Source organism: Diospyros lotus, chromosome 3, assembly GCF_014633365.1.
Source record: "Diospyros lotus cultivar Yz01 chromosome 3, ASM1463336v1, whole genome shotgun sequence".
NCBI lineage: Eukaryota > Viridiplantae > Streptophyta > Magnoliopsida > Ericales > Ebenaceae > Diospyros > Diospyros lotus.
In genome coordinates this window covers 7259334-7285646 of record NC_068340.1, presented here as the reverse complement: position 1 = coordinate 7285646, position 26313 = coordinate 7259334, and the positions used below count along the sequence as shown (strand labels likewise).

The following is a 26313-nucleotide window of genomic DNA, read 5'->3' as shown; positions in this document are numbered from 1 at the left end:
GATAGCTTTAACACACCATTCCTACAGTTGATGATGGCATTTGATGTGGCAAGGAATGGTCGACCTAAGATGACTGGCACAGGAGGTTGAGGCCCCTGATGCGGCTGGGTGTCCAAAACGATGAAGTCCACTGGAAAGTAGAACTTATCGATTTGTACCAGAACATCCTCCACAATTCCTCGTGGAACTTTGATTGATCGATCAGCCAGCTGAAGGGTCACTCTAGTGGGTTTAAGCTCACCTAATCCCAACTGTTGATACACACTGTATGGCAACAAATTGACACTAGCTCCTAAATCCAAGAGTGCCCGATCAACCTTTTGACTTCCTATGATGCATGTAATGGTTGGACAGCCTGGATCTTTGTATTTGGGAGGAGTTTTCAATTGGAGAATGGCGCTGACTTGTTCAGTTAAGAATGCCTTTTCATGCACATTTGTTTTCCTTTTGACAGTGCACAGATCTTTCAAAAACTTTGCATATGAAGGTGTTTGTTTGATTGCATCCAACAGCGGGATGTTGATTCTCACTTGCTTAAACACTTCATATATATCTGCATTTTGTTGCTCTTTTTTCAAATGATTCAACCTTTGTGGAAAAGGTGGTTTGGGCCTGTATTGAATTTCTTTCTCATATTCTTTTTGTTTTTCATTTTTTTCATCGGTGGATTCATGATCTTTTGGTTCTTTTTCTTCATCAACATGTTGGTTTATCCTAGGATCAGTTGGTTTCTCAATTATTCTTCCACTTCTTAGGGCAGTCACTGCTTGCACTTGTTCATGAGTGTTGGTTTCACTATTTGAAGCTTCTACCTGGTTGGTTTGCCTAATTGGGTTAGGATTAGTTTGGGATGAAAACCTCCCGGGTTCTCTCACACTCAATGTTTGTGTTATCTTGGTCAACTGGCTCCTAATGTCTTCTATGGCTCTGTTTGTTTGGTCTTGATTTTTGACAAGCTGAGCAACCTGATTATTGATACCTGTTTGACTTTGGATGAACTGGTGCAAGGTATCTTCCAAAGATCTCCTATGAGGAGGTTGGTAAGTATTGGATGAAGAACCTTGATTTTGTTGGAAGGTATGTTGTTGTGTAGGGAAGGGAGGTTGAGAATGATTTCCAGAATCATTTCTCCAAGAAAAATTGGGGTGATTTCTATTATTGGGATGGTATGAATTGTAGTTCTGATTATTCCCATAATAGGCTCCACTCTGATTTTGATTTTGTCTCCCCTCAAAGTTGTGTGAATGATTGTTATTAGTCTGCCCATACAATACCTCCTTGAAAGCAGGTAGGGTAGGACATTCTTCAGTTGAATGATCTGTTGCATCACACACAGCACACTTTACTTCCACTTGATTAACAGATTGTACCTTTTTGGGTTGCATGTTTTCAACTTTCTTTGTTAAAGCAGTTAGTCTTGCATTTAAATCGTCACTCTCACTCAGTTGGTATCTCCCTCTAGGTTGTGGATTTTCTCTTGAATCAAGAGCAGATGTTGGACCAACTTCCCAGTTCCTTGTATTCTCAGCCAATGTGTCAAAGAAGTGGAAAGCTTCTTCTGGAGTCTTCTCATAGAATTCTCCATTGCACATTGTAGAAACTAGCATTTTCAATTGGGGAGTGAGTGAATCATGAAAGAAACTGACCACTCTCCATTGCTCAAAAGCATGGTGCGGACAAGTGTGAAGAAGGTCTTTAAACCTTTCCCACGCTTGCGCAAAATTCTCATTTGGTTTACAGGCAAAGTTCATGATTTGTCTTTGAAGATTAGCAGTTCTGTTGGCAGGGAAGTATTTTTTTAAGAAAGTTGTTTGCATTTCTCTCCAAGTTCCTATAGATCTAGGTGGGAGAGTGCTTAACCATATTTTTGCCTTATCTTTCAATGAGAATGGAAAGAGTTTTAATCTTATGACATCCTCATTTGCTGTATGGTCCATGCAAGTGCTACATACTTCCTCAAATTCTTTCATATGAGTATATGGATTTTCAGAATCCATGCCATGAAAAGTTGGCAACAATTGGATTGTGCCAGGTTTGAAGTTAAACCTATGATGATTGATGGGAAGAATAATGCATGAGGGGGTTGTCTGCCTAGGAGGATGAAGATACTCCCTAAGGGGTCTGATCATCTCCTGATCAATGGGATCAGGGTCACCGTGGTCACTACCACGTGCAGACATGTTCTGTGGAAGTGGCATGTTCTCATTGTGTTGAGACATGAGTGACTGATTTTCTACAGTTTTACCTGACCTAAGTATCATACACTATGCAAAAATAAAAATAAAGTAAAAAGAAACAGAGTTACCGAATTTATCAGGAGATGCTTCTTCTTATATTTTGTTTTTCCTTTTTGTTTTTGCCTCAATCTCCCCAGCAACAGCGCCAAAATTTGACTGCACTCCCACCCTGCAATTAAAACACAAAACAAAACACAATAAAAATTTTATATTTTTTTCTTTGTTTAGGTGAGAGGTTTATACTCGTCAGTGTACGAGTGCAGTTGTAGTCCAAATTTAAATTTATATTTTCTGAATGAGTCCAGGTCGTCCACTGAGAGATTTATTTATGGCAAAAGAAAAAAAAGAATGTCACACACACGCACACGCATTTAGATGGATTGATAACATGATTTTTTTATGATTTTTTTATATAACAAATACTAGAAAATAAAGCAAGACAGAAGTTGAAATAAATACTAAACGTGAGAATATGAAATTGGAAAGTACTTAAGTTAAGACAATTTCAGTGCCAACCCGTTGATTCCCAAATATTAGCATAAAAGATTAGCAACATTAATTTAATTTCAGATATGAGGATTTGTTATTAAATGCAATTAAAGATAATGATAGCTCTAGTTTAAGCAATCCCCATACATGATATGCGGGATTCTAATTTAAGAAACTACCATAAATTCAATTACAATTAATACACAAAACAACTAAATTAATCATCCGGGTTTGGGTATGATAGCGTTTCCAGTTCTAGTAACTCTCATGCGTGACATGAAAGCTCTAAGTTAGGCTTACGCTCCAATCCAAACCTAGTGATTTTTCAATAATCAAAACACACTCATATTGAAGTTTAAACCAATGTTACTCATTTAAAGCGTAGCTTTCTTTGGGAATCATTGGCGTTAGACACTGTCCTTGCCTTAACCCAAGATTAGATTTAGCTACTCATCTCTATTAAATTAATTGACAGCAATTTAAATGACATAATTTAAATAACAGAATTTAAATGACAGGAATTAAAATAGAAGAAACTAACCGGCCATTTAGGCGGTAGATAATTAAAATACAAGAATTAAAATTGCAAGAATTTAAAGGCATAAACTAACCGTCCATTTAGGCGGTGAACAATTAAATGACAAGAATGAAAATTGCAGAAATTTAAAGGCACAAATTAACCGGCCATTTAGGCGGTGAATAATAAAGTAATAATAAATGACATAAGAATTTAAAAGAAGAAAGGAAGGAAGTAAGATCACAAGAGAGAATACTAAAGAAAAGGGGAAAGAACAAGAACAATTCTCAAAGAGAGAATTATAAGGAAACAACTAAACTTTGATTCAAGAATAATAATCACACTTACAAATGCAATCAAGTGATCTATTTATAGGCCACAAGATGCAATACAAACCACACAATTTCAATTATTCAACTAGACATAATTATATCTAATGGGCACTCACACACTTAAAGTTAAATGGATTTTAGCTATAATACACACCTAATATTAAATAGATTTTAGCTAAAATACATACCTAATAAAGCATTCATAAAGTTAAATGGATTTTAGCTATAATATCCACCTAATAGTTAAGTGGATTTTAGCTAAAAAACACACCTAATAAAGCTCTCACATAAAAAATAAAAATAGATTTCTATAAATTGGTTTTTAATCTTCATTAGGATTAAAAATAATTCTTGGGCCTTCTCCAAATAATATCTTCCATGGGTTGCTCAAATTGGGCCTTAATTCTTCATGGGCTTGAATTCTTCATGGACTTTAATTTTTCATGGGCTTGATTTCTTCATGGACTTGAATTCTTCATGGACTTTATTTTTCCATGGGTTTGATTTCTTCATGGACTTGAATTCTTCATGGACTTTAAGTCTTCATGGGCTTGAATTCTTCATGCCTAAAAAAATAAAAATAATTTAATGTTATTAATAAATTATATATTATATATATGTATTACACATGGCACATATATATATTATATTATATTATATATATATTACATGCATGCATATAATGATGTATATGTATTATATATAATTTTATATATTATTATTATTATTATTAAATTTTACTTTAAAATTTCATTTCATTCATTTTTCAATTTAAACTTGCATATAACCATAAAATATATATTAATATCTAATTTAAACTATTTTTAAGATCAAAAGAAGGGTATAATTATAACAAAATTTTTATAAAATTAACCACTAATCAGATACCAATACCCACACTTGGGCATTTGACTCTTCATTGCTCGACCCATATATCTCTTACGGTATGTCATCTCAAACATGATATTTTCCCTTTCTTATAGCAGGAATATCCGAGCACTCCACTTCCATCACTATAGACCTCCATGTCTCGACCCAACCCCTAGGGTCCTCGATCACTTGTGGTTCTACTTCCAAAGCCATCATATCAACCTTTGACCACATTTCCCCCAAGCATCTTCCGCTTGATGCTCCAACCACGCTCTGATACCAACTGTAACGCCCCGCTCCCACTTACGAGTGCTACTCGTGAACAATTACCCAAATTGTCCACCCTGCCCGGCCTGAGATGAAGGGCGGACCATGTTTCAAGAAGAAACGCCCTAGGTGGGAACTAGGCTCGTCCTTCCCTTCCCTTAAACCCCAGGATTTACTAGCAGAATTGGGCTTTAAACCACACCGCGTTTGGTTACAAGAAACCTCGCGAAGACGCCCAATCATTATTTTCTCATTTGAATTTAATTCTTTCCGACTAAGAATTTTACCGGGCTCCAAAATCACCATTTAAACCAATCCATTCATGGATCACCAAATTTTTGGAGGAAAACTCATCATTTCAAATTTTTAAAATTTCGGTATTAATCTCCAAAATGCCCGAAAAATCCCTTTATTTTGAAAATTCCTCCGGGGCCCAAATTCAATTAATAAATGCCCCAATTTCTCCCAAAATTCCAATTTTTAAAAAAAATTTGGCCTGCGGGGCCCACTGGCGTGCCCGGGGCCCCACGGTGCGCCCGCAACGCGGGGCCGCGTGCCCGGGCGCCCACACGCCGCGCGCCTGGCCGCACCCGCGGCCTCCCGCGCCCGCCCGCCTGCGGACGCGGCTGCCCCGCGGCCAGCTGCTTGCTGGCAGCCCTCTGCTGCCCACTTTTTTTTTTCACTTCTCTTCTTCTCCCCCGTTTTTTTTTTCTTTCTTGGGGCCTCCTAACCCCAAATTTTCCAGAATTTAAAATGAACAAATAAACTTCATTTTCCCTTAATTTTTGCCTCTTTTCTCCAAAATTAAGGCTTAAAGTGATGCTCTTGATGTTTCCATAACATACATCAACCATCCATTTATTTGCAACCAAAGCTTACACAACCCTCTTGATGCTTAAATTCCCTTTTACAAAAATATAGTTTTACAATATGTTTGCTACATCAAACATCAAATAAAAAGATAATTTACAACATGCTTAGGCTTCCAAAACCCAAGCTAAATTACATGAATTCCTTAGGGTCTTCATTTCATCAAGCATGCTTAACTTTCCAAGATCCCTTCCTTCTTGCACATGAGATACCTACATGGTGAGGATAAAAACCTCATGAGCTATTAAGCTCAATAAGGGTGCAATGACAATAGTATGAACATGAAAATAAATGTGATGCCAATGCATGTATGCAACATAGTTAGGGCTTCCACATCCTCACAACCACCTTGGTTTGAGGCTTTAATCTACCCTACCCCACTCAACCTTATGGCCATAGGACCTAGCACAACAACATGCCAATGCACACATAGAATTCATGCATCATACTTACAACTTGCAAGCCACCATCCAATGGGGCTATCCCTTACCTTTTCCATTTCTTTTGAAGCTTTAAGAGTTTCCTAGCTTCTCTTCTAACTCTTCCCATTGAAAGAATCTAGCCATATAATGGATCACAAGTATTAATGAAATTTCAAGAAAGGAAATTTAGCCTTAAAATGGCCAAGACACATACTTTCTTACCTTTCTTTCTTCTTCATTCTTTCTTCTCAATGGAAGACTTCTTCATTGCTTTCTTTCTTCTTTCTCTTCTTTCATTCTCTCCCTTTCTTCTTCTTGGAAGACAACTCTTCCTTCCTCTCATTTTCTTTCTCTCTTTGAAATGGCAAAACTTGAGACAAGGGCTTACTTTCCCTTTAAATACTACTCTTGTCTTGAAATCTCAATTTCAAGACTTGATCTTAGCCCTTGATTTCCATTTGCTTTTTTGAAGAAAATCCCAACCACACAAGAAAGCACAATCCATGTGCTTTGGTCTTGATTACTCTCATCCATTGGATTTTATTCACCTTTCAAGAGGAGATCTCAACCTTCAATTAAAAGCACAATCCAAGTGCATTTGAAAGACTTAATCTCAACCACTCATCTCTTAATATTTGGCAATCCATGCCATTTTTTTCTCTTTGAATCCCCACCTTTGGATTCATTCTATCTCTCAAGAATGCATCTAAGCCCTTAGATCACTTGCATTTTTCATTTATTTCTCATTTACTTAAATGAGACTATTACATGCCATTTTCAAGACTTAATCCAAGCCATTGGATATACTTCACCATTTTCAAGACTTGATCCTAACCCTTGGATCACTTGGAGATTTCTATTTATTTCTCATTTAAATAAATTCTCCCATTTTCACTCATAAATGAGTGACTAATTTCCATTTCTTTCCCATTTAAATTAATGGGACTAATTTCACATCCATCATACTTGAGAGACATAATTCCCTCATTTTTCATTTATATAAATCACCATATTTTCCAAGCATTAATGGGTGACCATTTTCCCATTTTCCATTCCATTTATTTAATTTACCATAATTTCAAACATTAATGGTGACTATTTTTCCATTTCATTTGGATTTTCTTTAATCCAACTCCATAATGTCTCTCATTAAATGCTTGAAAGACCAATTATCCTTTCTTTTTGTATTTAATTAAATCTCCCATTTATACTTGAACCACAAAATGCCAAGTGTCACAACAAGACACTAACCTTGGCTTCCAAGTTTAATCTCATCTCTCCAAGTGGCATTACCACATTAATTCATAACTTAGGGAAAATATAATTATTCTCCTCAAATAATTTAATATCCACCATTTTCCCTATTTCCAAAATTAAATTTCCTTTATGGAATTAAATTCTAAATTCCCAAATACCCCTTGTGAATTTATTAATCCCATATATCTCCACATAAACACCAAATTGGGATTTTATTCACTTACATACCTAATTCCACATAAGAATTATTTCTAATTTACCAAAATACCCTTTATATTGGGTTTCACTATCCAATTTACCAAAATACCCCTCTCATAGGGCACCCTCAATCTCAGGGATCCAACACCTTCTCAAGGGCAATTTTGAAATTTTCTCACTTTCTTTCTTATTCTTTTAACACCTGTAACACTGGGTGTTACAGCGACGAAGCAACGAGTGATTGGAGGTGGCATCGAAATAGTTATGACCAGCGGGTGGAGCAGAAGCATTAATGGCAACGACGACAAACAAGGGTGGCAACGACGACGGTGATGACAGCCGCGACGAACTGTTATTATTATATAGTTTGCACCCATATATACACATTTCTACACATATGTACAAACACTATTTGTGTATCTAGGTTCCTGTCTTCATGATTCATGCTCATCATGTTTTGAAATTCGAACAGAAGCATCGAATGAGGGTTTGGGTTTTGGGCTATGCTTAAGTTGTCTCGACATATACGTTCATTTCCTTTCCATAACAGATTTTTCCTTCAAAATAACTATTTGATTTTGACTTTCCTTCGAAACTTGGCTTTGCTGGGACGTCTTGTTCTTGAGTTCTATACTTATATTTTATTATTTTTCGTTTTTGGTTGAGTTGTTCAAACACTTGTGAGAAGGCTATGGATTTTTTCTACATTGCAAAGGAATGGCAATAGTTGTGGCCTACAATAAATTTTTGTTTATAATTTTTAAAAACTTAAACTAACACAAAAATATATAATATATTTATTGAAAATATATTTATATATAATTATTAAAATCAATTGCCTTTGCCTTTTAACCTAGAGCAACTCCAATGGAGCATCAAATCGAGCGCCAACACCAATTTGGTGTAAAACATAATAACTCTCCAACGAATACACTATTTTAGTGTTGGGCACAACTTCCAATTATCAAATTTGGTGTTGAGTGAAATGTACAAAACCAAATTTCCTTTTCTATTTTATTTCCAATTTTGCCCCTTTTTGTATAATTTCAAAACAACTTATACCCTTTATGTCTTTTATCACTTTTATTATATTTGTATATTTTGATTAATAATTAGAAATATAAATTAAATTACTATAAGAAACATTACCAATGGAAATATTTTATTAAGATCTATAAAATGAGTATAATATTGAATATATTTTAAAATATTGAATATATTTTATAAATACCATGTTAATATAAAATGAACTAAGTTTGTTTATGTATATGAAAGTTGTTGCCTAGTTAAATACCCAAGAGGGTGAATTGAGTATTTTCAAAAATATTTAGCTCTTGCTCTTTGTTAATAAAAATTTTAGCTCTTGCTCTTTTAGCTTGAGATTACAATAAATATGAAGATAAATGAATAAGCATGCAATCACAAGATACAAGGAAATTTATAGAGGTTCAACTGTATAAAGAGCCTAATCCTCTATCTCAAAACTAAACTTGAGGTTCCACTAAGGAAATGATAGCTCTATCTTTTAAATGGAATTAGAACCAACAGAAAATCCCTTGCCTAAGCAAGAATAAACACTAGCTTACTACTAGCACATATAATCTCCTAACTTACAAGTGAGTAAATAACAAACTTACAATCAAAAATTTCAATCAAACAAGTATTCAGCAACAGCATCAAATAATTCCCCAGCACTTAAACTCTCTTGTTTGAATGCTCTCCAAGTTTGCTTCAACACGTATACTATTTCTTCCTCTTTTCCCTTATTTAAGATGGAAATTTCAACTCAAGTGGTTGTTGCAGAGAGGAAACACATGACAATTTGAAATTCAAAATGCCTTTAGCCTTTTTAGCAAAATGACACTGGAAATAATCAGAATTTGTTGGGATCTCAACTTACAACAAAATCATAAAAAATATTTGAGCAACAACAACAACAATATATCCAGCCTTTATCCCATTATGTGGAATCGGCTACATGAATTCTAAATTTTCATATATTTATGTCTTTTACCATATCTTCATTTAGGCCCATATACTTCATATTAAACTTTAATGTATCTCCCAAAATCTTCTTGAGTTTGCCTCTACCTCTTTTTTTGACTAATTGTTCCATTTCATCAACTCTCTTCACATGAGCGTCTCTTGGTCTTCTTCTCACGTAACCAAACCATCTTAGTTTTGTCTCTATCATCTTCTCCTCGATTGGCACTACTCATATCTTATTACGAATAGCCTCATTTCTAATTTTATCTTTTCTTGTATGACCACACATCCATCTTAATATCCTCATCTCCGCTATACTCGTCATTTGCTCATCCTGATATTTGACTACCCAACATTCTGAGCCATACAAAAAAACTGATCTTATAGTTATCTTATAGAATTTTCCTTTCAGCTTGTTTTATAGTTGTCCTATAGAATTATTTGAGCAATAAGAGAAAAATTATTTGCACAAAAGTAATTCTGAAAAAGTTGGGGACAACCTGAAGTCAAGATTAGCCTGTGCTTTTTGGAGACAAGAGATATGTAAAAGTAAGAGAAAATCAACAACCTGCAAAAGTAGTTCAAAAAAAGTACATTTTTCTTCCAAAGAGAATTCTACCTTTATACATGTGTAGACCAGGCCAACAGAGATGTAGAGGGATCACTTAAGGCATTAAGAGATATTCCTTGGCGTGCCAACCAGAAATAGGTATAGAAAAATAGGGATACTGCTACGTCTGTTGGACTTCAGTCAACTTAACCAACATCTTCGGTCGACCGAAGATGTCTAGTAAATTTTAATTTCCATAGCGGGGGAACTTCGGTCGATTGAAGATTAATCTTCTGTCAACCTAAGTCATCCAATGCTTATGGATGTGAGTTCGATCGATGTATCAGTCGACTGAAGATGAGGTCCAATCTTTCTGATTGAATTCTATCAACTAAAGGTTTATCTTCGGTCGACCGAAGTTACACATGAACAATCATGAGTTTTCTGTCACATTTCAGTCGACTGGCATATAGCTTAGGTTGACCGAAGTTACTCGGACATGGGGGAGATGTGTAACTCGTTTTGAGAGCGAATTTTATAGACATCTAAATTATTTTTATAATTTATGGAGAAATAAGTTTTGTAAGCATCAAAATCAATTTATTTTAACACCCTCGAGTATAACAAAAGTTTTTTATTTCAATAATTCTCGGAAGAAAGAAAATATTCTTAATGCAAAAACTCAATAATATAATAAAAACCAATAACATTTTCATTAACTTAAATTAAAAATACATTATGAAAATAGAAAAAAAAGTTTAAAATAAAAAAACAACAAGATGACTTAAAAATAAAATACTTTCTATTCTTAATTCTAAACTACCATTTAAAAATTCAGAAGATCATTTCCATTTCCTCCACAACCACCAAAATTCTGACCAAATGAATTTAAAATAAATTAATTAATATTTATTTATAGAATATTCTTTAAAAAATCTCTTTACACCAATTTGGTGTTAGCATATTGGAGACAACACTAATTAATTTGGTGTTAAGAATTTGGTGTAAAATACTGTTAGACACCAAATTGGTTATGGATTTGATATCTAAGTTGGAGATGCTCTCCTTACCTTCATCACCATTTAATCCTCTATATAGTTAAAAAGAAGAGTATTTTAGTAGTAATTAACTCCATGATGTTAAGCCCACAAAGATTCAATTTGATAGGAAAGACAGATCATCCTGGGTAGCCAAGCTTCATTGCAATGGAACATACAATGCAAATGTTGGATTTAAAGAAACGGAGATAATCACCAAATTAAGGAGTAGAAGGTCATCGCTATTTAGCAGAGATCAATATTGGGCCGGCAAACACCCACTCCATATATGTATATATACTTTTAGTTAAGTACAATAATACATTTCATTAAGGGTGTGTTTGATTGCACATTTTTTTCATGGAAAATGATCAATTTTTACTCAAATTTTAACTTTTGAGGTGTTTGATTGGCCAAATTTTTCAAGTAATTTATTTTTCCACTTTGAGTCACGTGATGCCCATTTGACACTTTTGCTAGAAAACATTTCTTATGAGGGGCTGAAATTGATTTTCTAGAGAAATGAAAAATCAACCCAATTAAAATCTTGAGCGAGAGAGAGGGCGATCGAACGAGAGGCAACGAGCAAAAAGTAGGGGAAGCTTGGCTAGTGAGGCGATGGCGACAAGGGAAGCACGGTTAATGACGATGATGGCGACAGGGGAAGCTCGGCCAGTGACAACCCTTCCCTTTCGTCTTCTTCCTCCACCCAAATTTCATGTTAGCAATCAAACGCACCCTAATTAATTAACGGATTAAAATTCAAATCAAATAGCTGAATACTATAAATTAAAGTTGTCCCTTATAATTAAATATTTACAAAATTAAACAGTCAATCAATTTCTTCTTTGTTATTCTTTTTAATATATGTATATATATACACACATACGTCTAAGTGATGAGATGAACAACAGCTAAAATTTCGTGGCTCATCTCTATCAAATGAAACAAAAGCAGGCCAGTTGAAGTCGGTACGCTAAGACCAATGAGCGTAGTTGAGGATGGGTATGGAGAGAGAGAAGTTGATGACAGTTGCTAAGAACTTATTTAGAAAAGTTAGGGAAGAGCTTTTTGAATAAGTTACTAAAATAGTTTAAAAGTTGAATAATATTTAAGCTCTTAAATTTAAGAAACATATAACAAAATAAGCCATGTACCTTATAAGCTAAAAAAATAACTTATAAGTGATCAATTGGCAAGCCAAACACCCTCTACAACTGTTAGATTTTGCAGTTACCATGGAATAAGTTACTTAGTGAACAAAATAATGAGATAAATGATTGGAATTTAAATTTGATATCTTATTTTCAAATCCCTCCACGTTTTGATTTTAAAAATAGATATATTTGTGCAATATATATTCAGATATAAAAACAGAGCAGAAGTGGAGATGTAGAACTCTCTCACATTCACAGTCTTATTTGTTATTCACACACCATGGACGGACAAGAAGTGGACAAAAGAGAGAAAGCTCTTATAGTTATAGCTTTCTTCGCAAAGATTGTTAGATAAATCGTAGATTGATTCTTCGTGTATATATATATATATACTGAATGTTATTTTATCAGAGTTCTACCACAACAAAAGAACCACAACGGATTTCCCGGAGTGAGAGTTTTGCAACATGGTTAGGTTCTAATCAGTTGGAACCCTAACCCAGATCGTGACATAGATTCTGATTAATTGGAACCTAGCAGCAGCCGTTGCTAGGTCCGAGTCAACTGGAACCCAGAGATGGCCGCTGGTTTAGCGTGTGCGTGCGTGTGTGTGAAGGGGGCGGGGGGAGGGGAGAGAGGTGCCGTGATGCTGGGAAGAGAGTTAATTTGTAACGTGAACAGAGATGAATGATATTTTGGAAACGTAAAGAGTACTACTTAACCAAATTCAAAGGACAAAAGACTGACTATATATAGCTAACATTGACCCGCAAGGGCGCAGTGGCGGATAATTTTAAACACCTCAAAATGGAATACGATTATTCTCGATTGACCAAACATCCAGAAAAAGGTCACATTTCCAGAGCATCGAATTACAAATAACAACCCACGAGACTCTCTCTCGCTTATTCTCTAAGATCAGAACCATTACATGGCTTTAGGCTTTCATTTCGTAGGGATTTGCATTAAGCACACACTGAATGCATGTGGACGATGAGGTCGACACAGCGCGAGCTGCAACAGTAGAAGAAGTTCATTTATCAGGTGGGCAAGCGTTAAAAAAGTGTGTAGGATCATATGTACCCAAAATGATGAATGGAAGGATGGGACTTTAATTACCTGTAACCCCATTCGTTGTCATACCAAGCAACAAGCTTCATAAATTTATCATTCAGAGCAATCCCAGCCTTGGCATCGAAGATGCTTGATCTGCATCCACAAGAGAAACATTCCATAACAATTGAACGATGCTGGAGAAATATAAAAAAGGATGTAGCCCAGAACACGAGAAGAGACTGACTCCCCGCTTTTGCTAGAGGCGGAGGCGGGGAAATACAAAAGTAAGATATGTACAGACCTGCTGTCACCGATGAAGTCTGTGGAGACAACATCATCTTCAGTGTACCCCAAGATCCCCTTGAGTTTGCCCTCTGACTCCTCCCTGATATTCACAAAGAAACAGCCATGGAAGAGTAGTTATGCGACTAGTCATTGACAATATGGTCAGCGTATCTTCAAATTCAAGTTTCGAGGACAAGAAATGGCTCACTTGATAACATTTTTGATTTCCTGGTAAGTAGCCGCCTTCTCAAGCCTCACAGTGAGGTCCACAACCGAAACATCCACAACTGGAACCCGGAAGGACATTCCGGTCAGCTTCCCATTCAGTGAAGGCAGAACCTTTCCAACTGCCTGTGTGTAGGAGCAACAAATACAAATCAAACAAGAAGATGAACAACATTACAAAACAAACATGTAAAGGTAAAGAGTAAATAAAAAAGGATATCCCAATGCACGAGCCTCCCTGCTCTGCGCGAGTCAAGAAAAGTAAACTCGTGACGTTCCATTCACGGATGAGCAACTAACCTTACCACTGCCACCCAGGCTCACCCTCTTAAAGAGTTGACAAAGTCTAAAGAGTGGCTACTCTAATGATCATAGCATTGTCAAGAAATTCAGCCGAGGAACAAGGTTGACGCTAATTGCTAAAATCAAAACACATTCAAGAACTGGCACATGTAATGACAGTAGTGTGATTGCATAATTGGAAAACTACCTTGGCAGCTCCAGTGCTGCTGGGAATAATGTTGACAGAAGCAGCTCTTCCCCCTCTCCAGTCCTTGTTTGATGGTCCATCAACAGTCTTCTGAGTAGCTGGATGACATTTATGGGACAAAACACTGAGATCAGCTCACAACTCATAAAACAAAGCAGTAGCATAAGCATCAAAGCAACCACTAACCAGTGGTGGCGTGAACAGTGGTCATGAGACCCTCAACAATGCCAAATCTATCATGAATAACCTGCAAAATCATTTTAACAGAAAAAAAAATTACTAAAAGTCGCAAATTCTGTCTGGCCAATTGTAAATTGGTGTCAGTATAACCTTGGCAAGGGGAGCAAGACAGTTGGTAGTGCAGCTAGCATTGGAGACAATGTCAAGATTTGGCTTGTAATCCTTGTCATTAACGCCCATAACAAACATTGGGGCATCCTTACTTGGAGCTGAGATGATCACCTTCTTAGCCCCACCCTGATCAGACCAAGAAATAAAAAATCAGATCCAAGATCCTTCTAAAAACCAATCGAGTGGGAAATCCAAAAAGTGGGGCAAAAATCCTTCTAAAGACATATATATATATATGTATTATACCGCAAAGAGGAACTAGACCCAAATGACAATGGATTAACCATTTTAAATCAACGCAAAACCACAACCCAACTGATGCAAACAAATCAACACTCATACCATATACAAACAGAAAAGAGAGTTGAATCAAACCTTCAAGTGAGCAGCAGCCTTTTCCTTATCAGTAAAAACTCCAGTAGACTCCACAATGTACTCTGCTCCGGTTTCAGCCCATGGAATTTCTTCAGGGTTCCTTGAGAAATCAAATGAAAATGGGAAAAAAGAGTGAGATTTGAACGATGGATCAATCAGAATTCTTGGAGAAGAAATTGAAGAAGCAGTAAAAACACTACCTGACGCCAAAAACATGGACCCGTTTTTCACCAAAGAGAAGGGTCTTCGAATCCTTGACCTTCACATCAGTATGCTTCCAGTGTCCATGAACGCTATCGTACTTGAACATATATGTCTGACCAAAAAAAAGAAGCAGATCAGCAGTGTAAAGAAGAATAAAATCAAGCAAAAAGAAAACACACGCACATATGTATAAATACCATATAATCAGCGGAGATGAAAGGATCATTGACGGCTACGAGTTCAACATCGTTTCTTTGTAAAGCAACTCTGGCAACCAAACGGCCGATCCTACCGAAGCCTGGAAGATTTAAGCAGAGGTCAGCTTGGTAAAACAGAGATTTGGAACAAAAATGTTGACTGAACAGAGATTGAGGACAGCAGAGAAAGATTACCATTGATTCCAATCTTGATCTTCTTATCAGAACCTACGAAGCAAACCCAGTAACAGAAATTAGAGACCAGGATTCACAGGAAAGACCAAAGAAGCAGACAAAGAAAAGATTGATTACCCATGTCGGATTGCAGTGTGAGAGACAAAAGGGGCTATAGATTTAGAGAGATTGAAGGAGAGAAGAGATTAGTAATGTGGGGGGATCGGTGATGAGGCGGCTCGATTTAAAGAGTTTGGAAGCTCAGAAAGTAAAAGCCCGACACGTTTGATTTTCTCTCGTTCCAAATTTGACAAATCGAAAGCACTTGACTACAAGATCAAATTTTGTATTCTTCTAGATTAAAAAAAAGAAGGAAACAGGTGGTGGAAGGGCACGCACACCACGAGAGCGGGTTTGGCTTGTTTTCTTTCCTCTTGTTTTGTTTGTTTCCCGGGAAAAATTAAAGAAACAGCAGTTTTGGAGAAGCAGCTTCCGGAATCTCTCAACCCGAAACCCATGTGAGTCCGCTGATTTTGGGTCGTCGTCTGTTTTGAGCTTTTAGCTTTCCGGTTTGGAAATTGATTTTGTCTACCACGTGGACAACAGTCGCCACCAGGTGGCGTTATGCCAGCCTGGGATATTCGGATTCCTGCATTTTGATGCCGCGCTCGTCAACCCTCCGACTCGCCTCGTCGGGTTGACTGGGTCCTGAGATGATCCAACGGGTCACGCACTGCACCCATTTTCAAAATAGAAAGCAAATTTAATTTCTATTTCGCATGTTTGTTTTCACACACTGTCAAACGTTTTGAAAATTCTTCAAAAACTTTGAAAACTCCCGAGTTTACTTTTGGTTTTTTATTTATATTTTTTTAATTTTATATTGCATTGAAACTGAAACCATAATCATATTATTATTCTATCTTTTGGTTAACTAATGATATGGTCACAATTACATTAAATGTAACTTAAATATTTTTTTTATCTCTTTTTTGTCAGAGATCACAATTCTTAGTTGCTTATTTAATAAAGATATCTTCCTAATCTCTACTCTATCTAATAAATTTATTAAAATTATTATATTATTTACATCATACAATAATATGTTATTTGCGTCAAATTTACAAGTGAGTAGGTTTGCAAGGGAGTGGGTGTGTGAGTCCTATTCCCATGAACTCACGCCCGTTCTCAATTTGTTCACGGCGGACAAATTTTATGTTATATGGCGTGAGTAGTAGAAATTTTTTGATAAATTTATATGAAAAATATAAAAATATATATTTTCTAATTTCTAACTAAACGTATATAAATTTTATTTGATAAAAAAATATTTAGAAAAATCTAATTCTTAACTATATTTTGATGAAAAATATTATATATATAAATATAATACACATATCATATATATATATATATTAAATCATAAAACAAGTCCGTTCACCGAAGAATAATAATAATTCAATCATAAAACACAAATGTCTTCACTGTGAGAATCGAAGTTTATCCCACAACCCACAGCACCTCACTTCCCAACTCTTTTTCCTTGTCCTCTTACTATCCCCAGCAAATGTGTGGGGTTAAGATTGAACCCAACGTTTTGCTGGGGCTTGAGTTTAACAATTAAATTACAAACATACATACATTAATATGGGGTCCAGCTCTAGCGATGGCCCCAGCTCACTGGAACCTTTTCTTTCTTTCTTTTTTTAATATAATATTTTCTTAGAAAATTTATTTATATATTTTTAGTTTATACATAAAAAATTAGAGTTTATTTTTACAACTATGATATTTTTTCCATCATTACAAAAATATATATCTTTTTTGAAAAATATATATTTTTAGTTAAAGATTAGGAATTATACTTTTTACAATTAAAATATGCTGTATGTAACTTAAAAATATATTTTATTCAACGATCTTTAAATATATATTTTTAGAAAATTACTAGTTTATAATAAAATTTTCAATATATTTTTGTCAAAACAAGATCTATAAATATAGAAAGGGAGGGAGAAAGAGAGATTTAAAAAAAAAAAAAAAAAAAGAGAAGAAGATAGAAGGCATAGAAAAAGAGGAGGATAAAGGTGATCTTTTAAGATTTAGAAAGCGTGACAGGTACTTCGTACAAATAAAGCAAATTTAGTTTATAAAAAATAAAAGGCAAGCAAAGGAGAGCTGATATTTTCAATGTCTTTGAATTTTGCCATTGAAGATTGAAATACAACCCACATGACAAGAATTAAATAAAATAACCCAACACGATTGATGAGAAAAAAACAAATACCCACATGAACTAGTATTTTCCTAATTCTACACATTAAAGAAAGTTAATTCATTTAGGGCCCATTGCCCACGCAACCCTACTTAAATCACATTCAGGTGAGATTCTAGAGACTCAAAATGCACACAGCACAATCACTGCATTTAGCAATTCGGCTGGCTCTTTCTAGTGAAAATCTTTCGGTTTTTGGCATTGTTAATCCAAATCACTAACCGTTAGCAATGCTACGCTAGGGTTGCCCACGAGTCGGAGAGAGAGAGAGAGAGAGCACACTCCCATCACTATCATTTCCAAAGAAAAGAGTTACTTAAAAGGCTGCTGCATGCATTGCTCCCCTGAAATTCAATAAACCTACCAGACACAATTACATTCCCAGATAAAATTCTTATTACATCCATGGCATGAAAAAAAAAAATAACAGAGCTAAGTTAGGAAGCAGTGTGTTACAGTCTCAAAACATCCAATTTACTCGTGGCAAACATAAAAATAACGGAGAATAACAATGCCGAGACAGGCAAACGGGGCTGCTTACGCATCGCTACGGACAACGTGGCGTTGACGAGGCCAGAGACTGAGACCACCTATGGCACTCGACAGATCAATCGGCTATTGCAGTTGGAAGCTAGATTAGCTCTTTTCTTCTATTCCTGTAACTACTACATTACGTAAACCCACACTAGACCAGTCTTTTCACATACAAATATTAAGATGGTTGACTGCACCCAATCATAGCATCTAGCTGAACACTGTTGATTGTATGCAAACTTGCGGAGAGGAGGGTGTTAAATCAGTGGGATTGCACGGAAACTTGCACAAACCAAAAGCAGCAGCAGCAGACAATTGCAGCCTCACCTGAAACATTTAACACGGAGTGACAGTAGCTACGTGAACTGTAATAGTAGTAGATTCCATCCATTTTCCACCCTTGAAATTCTCTCTTTTTATCTTTTTTGGCCTTCTCTCACCAGCTTATGCCACAAACAGTAGAACAAAATTCAATGATGCCGCGATGAAATCCATCAAAAGGTACAATCAAGAAGAATGTAGACTCGATGTTGACAAAACCAGATCAGATCTCAGCAGGATGCACATCATGTTCTCAGTCGACATCTGGAAACTCCCATAAACTAACTCATTCACTAAATTAGCCTCTATCTATGAAGATAGAAGCCACGGCTCAGCTCCTGCATTATGCCATTTCTCCTACAGTAGGCTGCTATGTCTGAAAAACAAAAACATCTACTGACCAACCGAAGCAAAACAAAATGCAGTAATAGATGATCCCATCTGTTTTTCTCTCAAGACTTCTCTTCATCTTTTTGGTCTTTTCTCACGTCATTTCTTCAAGCAATACATTGCTACTTGCTAAAGCAGCTCTGAAGTATATCAAAAGGATCAATTGACAAAGACTAAGACTCTACAGGAGGCGATGAGACAAAATGAACCATAATATCAAACAGCTGCCTAACAACTTCTCAGCAGATACTTGTATATTCCAATAATACTAACCCATTAACTAAAAGATCAGCACCTAGCCATGAAAACAGTAGTTATAATCAGGCTCCTGCAGTATGACATTCTCAGAATGACCATGCACCACATCCCGACTATCTGCGCGCTTGGGTGACCGATTAGAACAATCAGAGCAAAGCCACTCCAAGCAAAATGTTTCTTCATACTCACTGTCACTAATGCAATGGCCACATTGAACACAGCGTGGAATGCAAAGCTTGCAGGCCCTACATGCTTGTGTGGAATCCGCTTTCTCTTGACAACCCTCGGCTGGGCAATCATAAACTAGCCTCAATTTCTGGCATTTTGGGCATATTTCAATATCAATGGCACGGTCATCATCACATGAAAGATAATGATTACCCCTATGATAAAAACGTGGCTTGTGAGCTTTTTCTTCAATGTGAATATCAGTGCCTAACAATAACTTCAACTCTTCAAACTGCTCATCTGTTATGCCATAACGCCCGCCAATCCTGAGGTGCTTTATTCCAAGTGTACCTTTAGACTTAAGGGCCTTTAAATTATTTACAATGCCCTCAATACTGAGCCTTGTGCATCCAGGAACAGACAGCTGTACAGGAAAAGGAGAACAATTATCAGTTAAGCACATCTCAATGAATACGCGTTATTAGAAGGCGTAACACGTGCTGAGAAAAGCACATATAATGCCCAAATATAAACAAGGATAGTAATTTTGGAACTTGGAAAGAGTTGAGATTCTACCAGGGCAGTGATAGCACCTAATGGAGCAGAAATGCTAGAGGGTCTTGTTATAAAAATGAATATGGTATAAGGGTTTGTTCAACACTATCAATCAATAAACTCAAACCAACTAGCTTCATTATGATTCACTCTTCCAAGGGTTTTACATGATGTTGGCCACAATAGGAATATTTCATAACAAATATATATCTTGATGAATAACAAACAAAAGACTAACTAACAACGTGCATCCAAAACAACATAAGCCACGTACAAGAAAAACCAAACGTTCATAAATAATGACATCTCTGTGTTTCCCTGATATTTTGGTTGTCCAATGTTAAATCAATAGAAATAAAATTCACGAGCCGGGGACCCCTTCTAACCCCTCTTCTTCTATATCATTTAAGTCACTTTAGAAATCAATTTTGGTAGGTTTCCACATGTCATATTACACAATCATGTATCATATAATCAAGTTGATGCTATGCAAGGACACAAATTAACAAGAAAAGCCGATCTTCTACAAGCTCTCTTCACAAAATGTGCAAGCTCTTGCTAAGACATGCAATATCAAAATTTATATTCTCAAATCTCACTCGCATATCTCAGAATCAATTGTTCTAACTAGGGGTGTACAAACTTCGTTCCTTGAAAAAAGCTGAATCGAACCAAACTTCTCAGTTTTAGGCATTGCTAGAACAGAACCCAAACTGAAGTCACATAGAAACCGAACCAAACTGAGCACCTTAATTTGGTTTTTCAGTTAACTGAATCACACTTTTGTTTAAACACAATTTTTTTAAAAAGGATTAGTTAGTTGCAAATATTTCAATTAACATATTCAAAACACATGGAGAAACCATTGAAGCAGCATTGCATATACTTCTATTCTTAAATAATGAATTAAACAGAGCATAATAGATTTTCAAAACCAGAAAGAAGGAAAGAATCCAAGTCCTGCAATTCTGCTGAAGGTAAAATTATGTGGGTAAGTTAACAAAAACAGAACCAAAAGCAATTATAGAGATTAGAATTGAAGTAACAGCTATCCTCAGTGCCAAGATCAGAAAAGCACAATCAAACAGCACAGTAGCCGATATTTAATCCCTGTGATTGCTTCTAACAAGTTTGCATATATACTTCTATATATCTATACATGTGTTGATATGTAATTGAAACTTTAGTACTAAGGAATCTCAAATCTGAATATATATATTTTTAAATATATATAGCCAGTCTACAACTATCCCAAACCAAAGAGTTAGAAGACAGAAGTTTTGAGTTTGCTCAGTTCAACATCAAGCTTTGCAGGTTCCAGCAGGAAACAGAAATTTATGCTCAGTGCAGGTCAGTTCTTGGTTTGGTTCAGTTTTCCAGCACTACAAACCAAAACCAAAGCGAATTTCTCAGTTTTTGAAAACAGAGAGAACCAAAACCTAAACAAAGTTAACAAAAACCCGAACCAGACCGAAATGTCCAGTTCAGTCTGGTTTCTGTGTTTTTGCAGGTCAGCTGCGCACCCCCTAGTTGTAACACAAGGGCAGAAATTAATTAGCAAAGGAGACATTCTTCAAGCTTCCATCATAAAATATACAAGCACTTGCTAACACCATGCAATATTAAACTTCATTTACACTATCAGCTCTAAGTCCAAGCCATGGAGAGCTCTAAAGACTGTAAGCTCCATTTAGGGAAAAGAATGTATGGGGCAGCATAACCAGAAACATCAGGACTAACTATGCACACCAGAAAAGTTAATCGTCAACAAAAGACTAAAACAAAATCTTGTGCACCCAAAAAGTTCAAATAAGTCCATGACAGTGGCATAATCTATGTCCACAACAGAGTGCACAAGACTATGTTCAAGCTAGACAGTGTTCAGAGTCAACAAAAATTACCAGTAACAAAGTCAGTGGTCATTGAACTATGAAGCCAAAATGCAAACATGTGAATGGTATAATCTATGTCCACAACAGTGTATGGTGCAACTATTCAATTAAAAACCAAGAATTACTGTGAGAGCCAACATTCAGAAATTAAATCTTACTAACCTTGGTTAACCTGGGATTATTTTCGAGTACGTGTTTCAGACCATCATCAGTGATCCTTGGGCACTCAAGCAAGCTCAAGCATTGCAAATTACCTTGTGCCCTGCTAGTTAATTGCAAAAGAACATCATCAGTAATCCTCTCATTCAGTGGTTGGCCAATGTGAATCCTCCTCCACAGAAGAGGGTCACTTCGAACAGTTGAACAGAAAGAGCTGCAAACCCGTTCAACCGAAAGAAGATCCCGAACACCCAGAAAGCCAAGGGCAAAGAACAAAGCAGGGTGAGGAGCTCCACTATCTCCATCAGAACAATTCTCAGCAACAGCACAAGATTCATGTATTCCCCTTCCAGCACTACTACTAGCAGTTTCATCTACAAAATTCATAACATCCTGAACAACAGGAACCTTCCCAAAACCAGCCTGGCTCATAGCATTGGCCTCTCTCTTCTCCTGGGCACATCCATTAGTCTGATAAACTGTATTGGATTTATGACCAAAATAAACATTGCCAGGGAAGGCCTGGAACTGCACGGCCTTGTTCCATATGAAATTCAAGCCCGCCGCAAACAAGTTATACTCTCCTCTACTGTTACCACGATTATCCCTTCCATACCCCCCATAGTCCACTTCCAAATCCTCAAGCCACCCCGTAAGCGCCGTGACAGTCGTACTTATATCCATGCCAAATGGATCTGAAGGTAATAGGTCAATAATGTCTTTAGACACCGACTCTGGGGAACCACTCCTATCCCCTCTATCCCTCCCCGTCCCATAGTCAAAGCAATCCTCAACATCCCTGTTTGAATGCCAAGGACTAGCAAACCCATCTCCACCTCTCTCCGGAATCCCTTCCATGAGGCATCCATTAGCAATTCTCATCGGAGAAACCAAGTTGTCCTCAGATAAACGGGCCGGAAAGATTGGCCGATGCGAAAAATTGAGCGCCATATCAATATATATACACCTCAACCAATCTAGAAAGACAAACCCTAGATTTCGTATCTCCTTTTTTCAGCAAAAATCAAAGAATACCAACGATGAGAGAAAATTAACTTCTTTTCTTTTGCCCTTTTTTCCTTTTTTTTTTTTTTCTTTTCTTTTCTGAATATTCCGGAAAGAAAACCCTCGATTTCGGATGCTAACTAAAACAACGCACCAAAAACTTCACAGAGTTTCCACAGATGACCTGATACCCAGCCCAGGAATCAATCCCATAAACTAGGGTTTGCAAAGAATCAGGAGAAACGGAAAAAAAAAAAAAAAAGATCCACAGATCTAGATTTTAAAAACGGAAACAGAACGGGGAACGAATGGAGATATTCAGTGGTAGCGGTTTACCAACGAAACGAAACCCTAGTATGATCGGCACGAACGCAATCGACACAGAGCTGAGATAACGACCCGTCTCGAATTGAAAGCGGTCAGTCCGATTGCCGATTCTTTCTCTTTCTCTTCCGACGACGAGTTCGATCCGAAGAGAGGGGCGGAAATCCAAATCCGTCGATCGAATTCTAGAGAGAGAGAGAGAGAGAGAGACGGAGGGAGAGAAAACGGCGAAAACTAGTGACAAATGGAGAGAGGGATTGTTTGGGGATTGCGTCGACTTTAGGGGGGAGAGAGAGAGAGAGGGCAATGGACACGTGTCGGGACACGGGGAGACACCGCTAATTCGGTACAAGCTGTGGCGGGAGATAAGAAGCCCTATTTTTACTGTTCCTTTTTATTCGGCGAATTTTACCGGCTACCGGCTGGGCTTTAGACTTGGAGACTCCTCCTCCTCCTCCTCCTCCATTTACCGCCGCCCTCCTCCTCCTCCTCCTCCTCACTGCTCAATCAATATCTTTTTACACTTTTACAAATTTATTAATTATTCCCAAATTCACTTTTTCCCATCAATCCACATCCTCTATTCTTTTTAATTAAATACGCTTAATAATCACAAACTACATATATATATATATATTCATTCTAGTTCTAGATAATAGTTGTAGTATTGTACTTATCATTAACGAATAGTGCAGAGAAGGCATGGAGAACATTTGAATGAAATAAATTAAAATGATTTTACATAATAAATATGTCACGCGTGACATGTCAATAGACTAACATATTTATGTGACCCATTAATGGCAGGTAGGTGCCAAAGAAAAATTGTATCTTATTCAAATATGTCTTGGAGAGGGATTGCATTAAATAATCAACAATGTTAAATAAATATCCACTTCTGGTGAAATCTCCGTACATAACTGGCAGATAATTTAATGGTCTCGAGCCACGCATTGATGGGGTTTCAAATTTGGAGGCGGTTGCAAAACTCATGGGTCAACACTGCCTAAATTTAAGGGTAATCAGCCTGATTTTCCAGAGAAGAAGTCTCGGATTGATTCTTTGATAAGCACCAAAAACTCTAAGCTTGGGGGCCAAGTTTCGGCGGGAAATTCCATCCCCCCCCAAACCATGGGCAAATTGTGAGGGGATAATTGCCGGCATGGCCTATCACTATCAAGCCAAGCTATATCGCGAAGATCATACGTGTTGAGTACGAGAGTTTTGCAAAGACTTGGGGAAGAAGCAATGGTTAGTGCTACATCCGTCCAATTGGTTAGAGACAAAAACATGTCAATTGTTGGGGACATTTCGTGGTGATTTAGCCAAAGATGCTCTCTCGTATGGCATTTGCTCATTGGTGGGTGGTGGGTGCCAGAAAAGTGGCTCCAAATAAAAAATCCAAACCCAATCCAATAAGACTTGATAAATCTATCTAACAAACGAATAAGGATCCAGCAAGAAGGGTACGTGGGTGCGAGTATACACACGCAAAAGCCGTTTTTATCGCTGCTAAGGGGTGACTATTTGATCAATTTGGTTACTTAGTCGTGTTTGAATTGTTAAATTAAATAGACTTTCAAATCAAACAAATCCAAAAATTAAAAAAAAAAATTGTAAAAACCTAACCAACTAAAAAATTCAAAATAACAAAATAGAAAACTGACATTATTTTTTATATTTCAATCAGTTTTGTTCTTTTAATTTCTTTTTTAATACAGACACTAAATCGAATCGAAATGACTAAAATTGTAAAACTTAAAAATCAAACTGAATCAATCTGCAGTTTGAATCGAACCAATAAGCTCAGCCCGATTTGATTCGATTATTTTGATTTAACTGAAATATTACTCAAAATTACATAACTTAATTCATATCTATAATACAATAATTAGATATTAAGAATTAATCTTATTACTTAAATTTTAATTTATTAATCATTATTAATTAAAATTACCCATAAAAATGTTAAAAACGCCCCCGCCCTGCAAAATGAATATAGTTCTCATCAATCATTATCTAGGAATTATTTCCCATCAAAAATTAGTTGAATTATTATTTTTAATTGGTTAATTATATTGCTATCTTTCAATTCTGTATTTCGTGATAAATTCATTATTATATTTTAATTTTATCATCTAACTACTAAATTTTGATTTTTATTATCGTTGTGGCCTGGATACAATAATGAATTTAGTTGACTAGAAACGTTGTCGTCAAACTGTCTAAATTTGTAAAAATAAGAAAACGATCAGAGGGCGTGGAGAGGTTCCCGTGCAAACATTTTGATATTTAAATCAGATATTGAATATGAAAAAAATTATATTGAAATTAATATTAAAGACATCATCTCCTTTTATGAATGAGTGTTCGTTTTTTTATAGAGAAATATAGAATGATTCAAAGTGTAACAGAATTAAGATTTTTGTAAATAACCTTTATCTTGATAAATGCTACTCTAGTTGATACTAGAATTATTATAGATGACATTTATTTTTTATAAGTGACTTTTATCCTGATTAATTCTAGTCTAATTGAAACTAAGATTGTTACGGATTGCGTCTATCTCTTATAGATGAAGTTTATCCCAAGATTTCAAAATTCTTTTAGAATTATAATTATTTATTGATAATTGATTATCTTTTCGAAAAATTTTGAATGTCAAAATTATCTAGTTTGAGTGTCTGTGCGAGACCTCCCATATGAAAAATTTATGTCTTATAGTTTAGAAAAATATTTTGGACTTTTGGACTTTTAATGGAATTTTGCTTATGATACAACAATTATAATTCAGTCTCATTTTTTATTTTTTATCAAACAAAATATAAAAATCACCTCATCTTAGATTTGTGTTAATTTTAATATTAAGTTATATTTAAATTAATA

The 26313-nt window shown here is 36.1% G+C and overlaps 2 protein-coding genes across 2 annotated transcripts; both read right to left on the bottom strand.

Annotated features, from left to right (window-relative positions):
• Nucleotides 1-12915: 12915 nt before the first annotated feature.
• On the bottom strand, nt 12916-15970 carry LOC127798271 (glyceraldehyde-3-phosphate dehydrogenase GAPC1, cytosolic-like). Its single transcript, XM_052331726.1, has 12 exons — nt 15685-15970; nt 15568-15600; nt 15373-15473; nt 15172-15287; nt 14972-15071; nt 14576-14722; nt 14432-14492; nt 14246-14343; nt 13739-13881; nt 13547-13630; nt 13309-13398; nt 12916-13203 (listed from the first exon to the last, which is right to left on the bottom strand). Exons 1-12 carry the CDS (start codon nt 15686-15688, stop codon nt 13155-13157), a joined length of 1026 nt encoding a protein of 341 aa, XP_052187686.1. The 5' UTR covers nt 15689-15970; the 3' UTR covers nt 12916-13154.
• A 2163-nt stretch (nt 15971-18133) lies between these two features.
• Nucleotides 18134-23705, bottom strand: LOC127797616 (F-box protein SKIP14-like). The gene is made up of 2 exons (XM_052330661.1): nt 22102-23705; nt 18134-19916 (listed from the first exon to the last, which is right to left on the bottom strand). Exons 1-2 carry the CDS (start codon nt 23047-23049, stop codon nt 19362-19364), a joined length of 1503 nt encoding a protein of 500 aa, XP_052186621.1. The 5' UTR covers nt 23050-23705; the 3' UTR covers nt 18134-19361.
• Between the last annotated feature and the right edge of the window lie 2608 nt (nt 23706-26313).